Genomic DNA, 11,217 nt, shown 5'->3' with positions numbered 1-11,217 from the left:
GAAATCCGATGAACATTACGAATTAGAAAAAGGAAAAAAGAAAAAGAAAAAGAAAAGGAAAAAAGAAAAGAAAGAAAAGAAGAAAGAAAAAGAAAAGAAAAGAAGGAACAAAAGAGGTAAGAAAATATAATTGTTCAAAAAATGTTGAGTGGCGTTGTGGTTATCAAGTACTACCACGCTGAACCGCTACGGCGCGGGTTGGAGTCGTCCCAGGTACTTCTTTTTTAGAATAGGAACCCTGTATTCGGTGCTGAGGGCGCCGAATAGGAAGTAGGAACCAGCGAAAAAGTATCGCTCCGCTGGAGCAGCTTCAAAAGCGAGAAGCCTCCGTGGTTTGGCACGCGACTCCTTATTTCTGGTCCATTAGGCCCATCACCCCTCCCAAACCCTACCACCAGCGAGTTCCCCCCTCCCGCCGCTACAGCCGTCGACCGACGACCCCGTACTATCATCTCCAGCCCCCGGATCCACCCCGTCGACTCCTCCTCCTCCAGCTCCGGCCGACGCTGATCATCTCCAGCCCCCGGATCCACCCCGTCGACGACTCCTCCTCCAGTTCCGGCCGACGCTGATCATCTCCAGCCTCCGGATCCACCCCGTCGACGACGACTACGTTCCCCGCACGGCCGGCGACGAAGATTCCGACCTCGGACGACGTGTCCCTCCCCATCACGGTACTAGTACTATCCAGATCCGGACTCTTTGCATCCAATTTTCCATGGACTTGTCCGTCCGTTGCTCCGTTGTTGCGTCTCGATCCACGTCGTGCTTTAGTGTGAAAGTAAAAAAATGCGTTGCTTGCTGTTCATACATGCCCATCTAATTTTAGCACAAAGTATTGTATTGGAAAGCGCTGTTGCTAATGCAACTCCACTTTTCTTAGACAATGGCACCAAAACGAGGTGGGAAGTTAACAGAGTCTGGTCAAGATGAGACCGAGGACCAACCTATGACTCATGATGGTTTGTGTCGACTTTCTCTGCATTATTACTTTGAAAATGGTGCAGATTCTGAGAAATTGTCTAACTGGATAAATCGTGTTCTACTTTTCATGCAGATTTTCTTAGTATGCCTAGCTCTAAATTTGCCCACCAAGATATGTGTGATCGGATTACCAAATCAGTGGCAGAGATATCGTATCACAACGGTAAATACAAATCTCTTGTGCCAGGTGTCATCCTTGAGATTGAACAAGGCAGCTATTGCATTCTCTTTGAATGTGGTATTATGTGGCGTTTGAAAATCCCATCTTTTGAGATAAGGTTCTTGAATGGTTCAGAAATCGTCAAGTTGTCCAGCGCAGTTTTGGAATCACATCGTGTTGACATTTTTGGAAATTATATATCATTGGCTGCCTTCTCTTATAATACCGCTCCAAATTGCCTATCAGCCTATAATATTTGGCCAGAATGCTACTAGGGGGCAGACCCTATATCTATTTGATTTCAGATTCGAAACCCCAACAGTTACTAAAGGAATCGTGAAGTATGTCTTCTAACCTTGTTTTTTTGTCTATAAATTATATTGGTTACATACTAATATGGGTTTTCAATCAGCTTTGCCGATGAACTTCACTTTCTATTGGGTGCTAAGGCTGATCTTCTCTATTATTCTGGAGCTCTTGTATTCGATGAAAATTGCAAGCTTGTTGGCATAGTATTTGATCATGAAGACAGTCTACTATGTGTCCAGGTCAATCACTTAAGGAAATTGCTTTTGGACTTCTTTCCAGGGACAAAGGTGAGATTGAGAGCTTGTTCCTAGCTAAATTGTGTCAAATTGTCAACATTAGCCAATCATTAATTATACATTAATTTTTAATCTATGTAGTCTATGGATGGCTTTTATCGGAAATTAAATGCTGCAAAGGACTTTGTGATATAGTCGGATGAAAAAGAGGGGAAGAAGACTCAAAGGAAGAGGACTCCAAGTAAGAGGAGGTCAAGACTTGAACTAAATCAAGCATTTTGAGCTTTGCTATGAATGTAAATAAGCTCTGCTACCACACTCATCCCTGGCGCATGGCAATCCCCTGTCTAAGTACCACTTTTATAGTAGTGTATGTATGCAACTTGCACAAAACTAGAAAAGTAGATATAAATAATTTGCGTGCAGTCGGATCCTTTTATATTTTTCTGAAGCATGCATGTTGTCTGGGTACTGACGGAGACCAGCTACTGAGGAAAGTATTTAACAAAGTTGCTCAATCGCTAAATCTGAGTGAATGTCACTTTGTTTATGCTGTGAAAGGGTGAAACATCTCTGTAAGCGCCGTCGGAGATAAACTAATTGTTATTGCTGGCCTTTCTCCTCTTGGTGTCCTGTTGTTGCTTCTGAAAGCCAGGTTTTGAGCTCAACTTGAGCTTGTGTAGAACCGTCGAACCATTGCTCAGAGATTTGGTTAAACTTGTAATAAACGATTAAATGATTTTATTGCATGTAGGTGAAACTTGTATTAAACGATTACAGCTACAAGATGGGAGAGGAATCTTATACCTTGAGGGTTATTCATAGTGGTCACGTCATCTGTACTACTACTGCAAGAAACAACCTTTTAAAGTGCCCTCCACTTCACGCTATCACAAGGGCAGGTCCACATTTAGTCATTGAATTTTTATTGTATGTTTAATAACAATTCATGTTGTCATTTTGTTCACCTTATAGAAGTTAGTTTTTGTAAAAGATGGAATGGCCGGAACTATACTTATAAGGGCATCTCCAACGGCAACCCGTAAATTTCCTCCAGCATCCGTCCGCGGACAAGGGGACTAGTCTGCAGACATGGATGTAGGAGGCCACCATCCAACTGTAGCCGCATACATCCGGCCTTCCTCATTTTTTTTAAAGTCCGCACGATCAAATAGCCGCATAATAGTGTACGGGCATTCCTTCCTCGTTTCTTTTAAAGTCCGCATGATCAAATAGCCGCATACAAAATGTACGGACGTTCAAATAGCTGCATGCAGCAGTAGTGCAAATTTAAAAAAGTTCAAATATTACATTCCAACATTGTTTTCCCCTTTGATGATCATAGGACCGGACACCACGGTACAAACGATCGAAGATAGCCTTGCGCATCCGAAAACGCTGGTGAAAGAGGTTAGCATGGAGTGCATCGGGGCAAAGTAGTCAGCCATCAGTGTCAAATGCCCGCGCGCCTCGTTGCAGTTGAGTAGTCGATGACTCTTGATCGAGCCCTTGAAGTTGAGAACATGCTCCTCTGCATGCTCCGCGTCTTCACGGACCGTCGGCGTCATCGCCGACTCATCAGAGTACTCCTCCTCGTCCGACGAACCGCCGGAGGACTCAACGTAGTGCTTGTATATGTACTCTAACTGGGAATCCATTGCTAGAAAGAAGGGAAAACTTTTTTAGCTCCAGCAACTGATCGAATAGTTGCCTGCCATGGTGAGTATAGCAACGGACGGTACCTGGCGGGGCGGTCGGAGGGTTGAACGGCGAGTATAGAAGCGGGGTGGAGCCCTGCTGGAGTGCTGGAGGTGACAGAGACGTAGAGTTCCGGCAGGGATGTGGCGTGGCGGCAGGGTTGGTGCAGCTGCGGCGAAGGAAAGAGAGAAAGAAGGAAGAAGAAAAAGTGGGGAGGATGAAGGCGCGGGTCCGGGAAGAGTTTTGGTCCCCTGTTTGTCTCCGGTTTGCGAAAGAAAACACGTTCGGATCGCCTCGCCGGGTGGGGCGGCGGCTGAATTTCCGGCGTCGGCTCGTCTGTAGGCGGCGCGTTTCCACCTTTGGTCCCTCTCCTTGTCGTCTGGTTACTACCTTTGTCGAAGGTTCGGCCCTCCCCCGACTACGGTCCATCGCTTGTCTCGCACTCTGATACGTCTCCAACGTATCTATAATTTTTGATTGTTCCATTCTATTATATTACCCCTTTCGGATGTTTATGGGCTTTATTTTACGCATTTATATCATTTTTGGGACTAACCTACTAACCGGAGGCCCAGCCCATATTGTTGTTTTATTGTCTGTTTCAGTATTTTGAAGAAAAGGAATATCAAACGGAGTCCAAACGGAATGAAACCTTCGGCAACGTGATTTTTTGGAAGAATATGATCCTGGAGACTTGAAGTCCATGTCAAAAGATCCCCGAGGAGGCCACGAGATAGGAGGCCGCCCCCCCCTACTGGGCGTGGCCCCCTGTCTCGTGGGCCCCTCGAGCACCTCCCGACCGACTTCTTTCGCCTATATAAGCCTACATACCCTAAAACCATCGAATATCAAGATAGATCAGGAGTTCCGCCGCCGCAAGCCTTTGTAGCCACCAAAAACCTCTCGGGAGCCCGTTCCGGTACCCTGTCGGAGGGGGAACCCATCACCGATGGCCATCTTCATCATCCCGGTGCTCTCCATGATGAGGAGGGAGTAGTTCACCCTCGGGTCTGAGGGTATGTAGCAGTAGCTATGTGTTTGATCTCTCTCTCTCTCTCTCTCTCTCTCGTGTTCTCTCTATGGCACGATCTTGATGTATCGCGAGCTTTGCTATTATAGTTGGATCTTATGATGTTTCTCCCTGAGGGAGTCCTGGACTAGGGGGTGTCCGGATAGCCGGACTATCGATATCCGCCGGACTCCCAGACTACGAAGATAGAAGATTGAAGACTCCGGCTCGTGTCCGGAAGGTACTTTACTTGGCGTGGAAGGCAAGCTTGGCAATACGGATATGTAGATCTCCTACCATTGTAACCGACTCTGTGTAACCCTAGCCTCTCGGGTGTCTATATAAACCGGAGGGGTTTAGTCCGTAGGACACAACATTACATCTCAACAATCATACCATAGGCTAGCTTCTAGGGTTTAGCCTCATTGATCTCGTGGTAGATCTACTCTTGTACTACCCATATCATCAATATTAATCAAGCAGGACGTAGGGTATTACCTCCATCGAGAGGGCCTGAACCTGGGTAAAAACATTGTGTCCCTCGTCTCCTGTTACCATCCGCCTAGACGCACAGTTCGGGACCCCCTACCCGAGATCCGCCGGTTTTGACACCGACACTCCCCCTCTACTCTCTTGTGATGAATTGAGTTTCCCTCTTGAAGATATCTTATCGGATCGAGTCTTTACTTTGAGAACACTTGATGTATGTCTTGCCGTGTTTATCTGTGGTGACAATGGGATATCACGTGCCTTTTGATGTATGTTTTGGTGACCAACTTGCGGGTTCCGCCCATGAACCTATGCATAAGGGTTGGCACACGTTTTCTTGACTCTCCGGTAGAAACTTTGGGGCACTGTTTGAAGTACTTTGTGTTGGTTGGATGAATCTGAGATTGTGTGATGCATATCGTATAATCATGCCCATGGATACTTGAGGTGACAATGGAGTATCTAGGTGACATTAGGGTTTTGGTTGATTTGTGTCTTAAGGTGTTATTCCAGTACGAACTCTTTAATAGATCGATCCGAAAGAATAACTTTGAGGTGGTTTCGTACCCTACCATAATATCTTCATTTGTTCTCCGCTATTAGTGGCTTTGGAGTGACTCTTCGTTGCATGTTGAGGGATTGTTATATGATCTATCTATGTTATTATTGTTGAGAGAACTTGCACTAGTGAAAGTATGAACTCTAGGCCTTGTTTCCTATCATTGCAATACCATTTACGCTCACTTTTATCATTAGTTACCTTGCTGTTTTTATATTTTCGATTACAAAAACCTATATCTACTATCCATATTGCACTTGTATCACCATCTCTTCGCCGAACTAGTGCACCTATACAACTTACCATTGTATTGGGTGTGTTGGGTACACAAGAGACTCTTTGTCATTTGGTTGCAGGGTTGTTTGAGAGAGACGATCTTCATCCTACGCCTCCTACGGATTGATAAACCTTAGGTCATCCACTTGAGGGAAATTTGCTACTGTCCTACAAGCCTGTGCACTTGCAGGCCCAACAACGTCTACAAGAAGAAGATTGTGTAGTAGACATCAAGCTCGGCGGCAGGACCGAGCTCGTCTTGCGCCCAACAGCAGGACCGACCTCGTCTCGCGCTGGCAGCAGGACCATGCTCGTCTCGTGCCCGACAACGGGACCGAGCTCGTCTCACGCCTGGTGCCGCAGGATGGGTCGATGGAGGCTAGTTTCGGTAGGCCTATTGGGTTTCGACGTTGGGGGCAGCCAAGGGGTGCGAAAGGCGGTTCCTTTTCGCTCGTATCTTTGGTTGGGGTAGCGGCGTGGGTCTCGAATGAGGTGGTGTCGAGGTCTTGGATGCCAGGGCGGCGGCCCTGGTGGTGGTTCCGTGCTGCTCATGGGCAGAGCCCGTGGTTAGGTGTTGCCCGTGTGGGCGGCGTGGTCGCCGGGGTTTGGCATCCGGGGTGGTGAGTGTTGGCCGGGGTCAAAACCTGATCTATCTTCGGACGGACCGGCGGCAGCGAAGCTTGTTCCCTTCTTGAAGACGTCGCCGCGGCTCTCATTGTCTGTCGTGTTGCTCTAGGGGAAACTCTGATCTTCGGATCGGGCGGTGGCGACGCTCTGGTGTCGTAACCTTCTTGAAGGCGCCGCCTTGGAGCACACTGTTCATCATATGCGGCTTCATCTCTTCGTGGTGGCGTGTTTACGGTTGAGGACCCCGGTTGCTTTTGTAGTATTGGGGGTAGTGTTATTGCACTCAGCGGCTATGTATCCAACCTTGGTTGTGTGCGTTTGTTTTTGAGTTGTGGTCGATCCTTACTTTATATATAAAGCGGGGCGGAAGCTTTTTCGGTAAAAGAGGAGTGTCAAAATCGGTAGAAGGCAGGACTGCTCCCCGACGATTGGCAAGCTTCAGGATGTCGGTAAGCTTTTGTCGTAGAGGCCAGCAAAAGGAGAATATGTGGGTAGAACTTTAGAAAATTTATGGTGCCCTTTTACTCTGCTTGAGTGCAAAGATCTTGTTAGAAATCACTTTCTATCCACTTTCCATGATGAGAGTAACAAGAAGAAAGCTCTCGATAGTGGGCCGTGGTGTTTCAACAAGGATCTGATAGTGATTGAAAAATGTGTGCCAAGTAAAACAATTGATGAATATGAATTTAATTTTATTCCTATCTGGGTCAGAGTTTATGGTATTCTCATGGGCATGATAAGTTCCAAAACAGGAGAATTGATTGGGAAGAATATTGCAGAAGTACTTGACATTGACCTTGATCATGATGGAACTGCGATGGGCGAGTTTATGAGAATTAAGGTACGGATGGATATCACAGTGTGAATAACAAGATTTATTACTTTAGAAATTGAAAATGACGAGGAAGAACAAGAGGACATGTACGAGGAGTTGACGGGTGCTGATGCGGAGAAAAAAAATAAAAGGAAGAAAGAGAGGAAGATTATTTCTTTCAAATACGAACATCTTTTGGACTTTTGCTATGGTTGTGGCATCATTGGGCACACAGAGAGAGCATGCCCATCCACGACAAAAAGAGAAGGAGCGAGGCAATTTGGGCCAGAGTTGCGGGCAGTCATCTACTCCCTCCGTTCCTAAATATTTATTTTTTAGAGATTTTAAATAGACTATCACATACAGATGTGTATAGATATATTTTAGAGTGTAGATTCACTCATTTTGCTTCGTATGTAGTCACTTGTTGAAATCTCTAGAAAAACAAATATTTAGGAACAAAGGGAGTATAAGGGAAGCTTTAGTGAAGAAAAGAGCAGGAGTTCGAGTGATAGAGGTAACTTTTATTTTTTTGATGTAGTGATAGAGGTAACTTTTCGATTACAAACAGTACTGAAGTCGAGATTGTAAGCAGGGAAGCGACAGTTTATCATGGAGGAAAAACACCCAGTCAGAAGCAGAGGAAAATAGAATAAGGAAACGGGAGGAGAAAGGAGTTACAAGCCCTTGGAAGACTATCCAGAATGGCCAATCTAGGATTAGTGAAGGAAAAAAGTTGTTGTTGGAGGACAAATCAAAAACATCCGTATAATAGATAACAACTTCACAGCCGGATCAACATCCAAAGACAATGATCTGAATCATATTTTGTCGCAAGTAAGATATGTTGCTGATCGTCTCACTGATACAACCACACAATCAGATTATGAACTCCAACAGCCTGGATGATGATGCTGAAGAAATTTCTGCTATGAACAATGAAAACATTCAACCACAGCCACTATGAACAATTGCCTGAACAAGTTTTTAGCGCCGATGATCCACCAATCACAGTGACTAATGTTCATCACTTCATAATGCCTATAAGATGTATCTCTCACTGTCTACCTTCCTTCCTAATAGCATTGTAAATATTCTATCGTAAGTTTCTTAGAACACTGCGTATCATGAATAATCCATGTGTTCCAACCTGCCCCTAAATATATTTATGTTCACTCTTTAAATACTTGCCTTACTCTCGCCCCTTGCGCCATCGGCGCAACGGGTCATCTAGTTGAGTTAGCAACTGATGTGTGGTGTAGACAATCTCTAGTTGTTACAACTGTGTGAATCTGAAGGTTTTTCTTGCTGAAGCCGCCACTTTACCGAAGAGCATGCAACTTGCTTAGAATCTATGCACATGCTTCATATCAGGAGAGAGACATTTTTTTACGAGAAATATCAGGAGACATGTCAGAAAGGATAGTGAAGTCTGCAACTCTAGTAGTGCAAACTCTGATCAAGCTAGGGCAACCCTTAGGGTGTGTTTGGTTGGGGAACCAAGTGGAATGTAATGGCATGGTTCCATTCCATTAGAATGTGTCCGTTCCGTTCGTGTGTTTGGTTGAGGGTGATAGATGTAATGGAACGATGACATTTCAGTGTTTGGTTGATGAGATGGAATGGAATGGTGACACTGCAGCTTTACATGTTCAATACGAAATCATATGGCATTTCAACTGTATTTGTACCATAAATAGTTTATAAATCCATCCAAAAGCATAACAAAGTGGCCCATAACTCAAAAAATTATATATTTCAATCCGTATATTCTCAGACATTTACAGTGATTGAATATGAACAAAACACTGCATTTTCTTGATCAAGAACTTGCTCCTGCTAGCGAATCGAAGATTGCACCGAGGCCAGGTCGCCATCGCCCCCAGCTAGCAAGGTCACTGCTGCCCTCTTCGTCGCCCCCATAGCCGCTAGTCAGGTCATTGCAGCCCTTCGTCGCACCATAGCCCCTGGTCAGGTCGTTGCAGCACCCTCCGCCGCCCCTCTCATAGGTCTGGTCGCTGCTGCCCCTACCATAGGTCAGGTCGTTGCCGCACACAGAGCCCGTGAGATCCACCGGCGCCGCTTTTCTCCTTCCATCAGATCTGTGGTGCGCCGCCAATAGGGATTGAGGATAGTGACGATCTCTGCCACCGGTCTGAGAGGGGAGACGAGAATGAAGAACCGACGGGAGGGAGGGAGGAGGAGCGATGGCTGAAGGGGAGATGATCGGGAGGGCGCGTGAAGGAAATATGCCCTAGAGGCAATAATAAAGTTATTATTTATTTCCTTATATCATGATAAATGTTTATTATTCATGCTAGAATTGTATTAACCGGAAACATAATACATGTGTGAATACATAGACAAACATAAATGTCACTAGTATGCCTCTACTTGACTAGCTCATTAATCAAAGATGGTTATGCTTCCTAACCATAGACATGAGTTGTCATTTGATTAACGGGATCACATCATTAGGATAATGATGTGATTGACTTGACCCATTCTGTTAGCTTAGCACTTGATCGTTTAGTATGTTGCTATTGCTTTCTTCATGACTTATACATGTTCCTACAACTATGAGATTAATACTTTGTGTGCTACCAAACGTCACAATATAACTGGGTGATTATAAAGGAGCTCTACAGGTGTCTCCAAAGGTACATGGTGAGTTGGCGTATTTCGAGATTAGGTTTTGTCACTCCGATTGTCGGAGAGGTATCTCTGGGCCCTCTCGGTAATGCACATCACTATAAGCCTTGCAAGCAATGTAGCTAATGAGTTAGTTACGGAATGATGCATTACATAACGAGTAAAGAGACTTGCCGGTAACGAGATTGAACTAGGTATTGAGATACCGAGGATTGAATATCGGGCAAGTAACATACCGATGACAAAGGGAACAACGTATGTTGTTATGCGATTTGACCGATAAAGATCTTCATAGAATATTTAGGAGCAATATGAGCATCCAGATTCCGCTATTGGTTATTGACCGGAGACGTGTCTCGGTCATGTCTACATAGTTCTCGAACCCGTAGGGTCCGCACGCTTAAAGTTAGATGACAGTTATATTATGAGTTCATGTGTTTTGATGTACCAAAGATAGTTCGGAATCCCGGATGTGATCACGGACATGACGAGGAGTCTCAAAATGGTCGAGACATGAAGATTGATATATTGGACGACTATATTCAGACACCGGAATGGTTCCGGGGGTTATCGGATATATACCGGAGTACCGGGGGGTTACCGGAACCCCCCCGGGGGGTTAATGGGCCACATGGGTCCAAAGTGGAGAAGAGTAGGGGCGGCCAGGGCAGGCCGCGCGCCCCCTCCCCCTCTAGTCCGAATAGGACAAGGAGGGGGGGCAGCGCCCCCCTTTCCTTCCTTCCCCCTCTCCTAGTTGGACAAGGAAAGGAGGAAGTCCTACTATCGGTGGGAGTAGGACTCCTCCTGCCGCACCCCTCCTGGTCGGCCACCCCTCCCCCCTTGCTCCTTTATATACGGGGGCAGGGGGCACCTCTAGACACAACAACAATTGATCCTTGAGATCTATTAGCCGTGTGCGGTGCCCCCCTCCACTATATTCCACCTCAATAATATCGTAGCGGCGCTTAGGCGAAGCCCTGCGTCGGTAGAACATCATCATCGTCACCACGCCGTCGTGCTGACAGAACTCTCCCTCGACACTCGGCTGGATCGGAGTTCGAGGGACCACTAGTAGAAAATAGGGCTTTCGTTCGGCCAGAAAAGAGCATTAATCCCGGTTCCATTACGAACCGGGACTAATGTGAGCATTAGTCCCGGTTCGAGCGGCGAGGGCACCGTACAAGCATTACTCTCGGTTCAAATGAGACCTTTAGTCCCGGTTGGTGCCACGAACCGGTACTAAAGGGTGCAATGCCCATTAGTACCGATTCTTGCCACGAACCGGTACTAAAGGTTAGACCTTTAGTACCGGTTCGTGCCACGAACCTACCCCCCCCCCCCTGTATCGCCTTTTCAGTTTTGTAAAAAACAAAAGAAAATGATAAAAACTTCAAAATTTAAAAT

General features: G+C 45.9%; 1 protein-coding gene across 1 annotated transcript; it reads left to right on the top strand.

The window, feature by feature from the left end:
- Positions 1–376: 376 nt before the first annotated feature.
- On the top strand, positions 377–2,215 carry LOC123116791 (uncharacterized). The gene is made up of 6 exons (XM_044537698.1): positions 377–674; positions 884–962; positions 1,058–1,147; positions 1,280–1,485; positions 1,557–1,740; positions 1,831–2,215. Exons 2-6 carry the CDS (start codon positions 957–959, stop codon positions 1,882–1,884), a joined length of 540 nt encoding a protein of 179 aa, XP_044393633.1. The 5' UTR covers positions 377–674; positions 884–956; the 3' UTR covers positions 1,885–2,215.
- The last annotated feature ends 9,002 nt before the right edge of the window (positions 2,216–11,217 follow it).

Source organism: Triticum aestivum, chromosome 5B, assembly GCF_018294505.1.
Source record: "Triticum aestivum cultivar Chinese Spring chromosome 5B, IWGSC CS RefSeq v2.1, whole genome shotgun sequence".
Taxonomy (NCBI): domain Eukaryota; kingdom Viridiplantae; phylum Streptophyta; class Magnoliopsida; order Poales; family Poaceae; genus Triticum; species Triticum aestivum.
The sequence above is the reverse complement of the archived record's forward strand: the minus strand, read 5'-3'. Positions and strand labels throughout refer to the sequence as shown.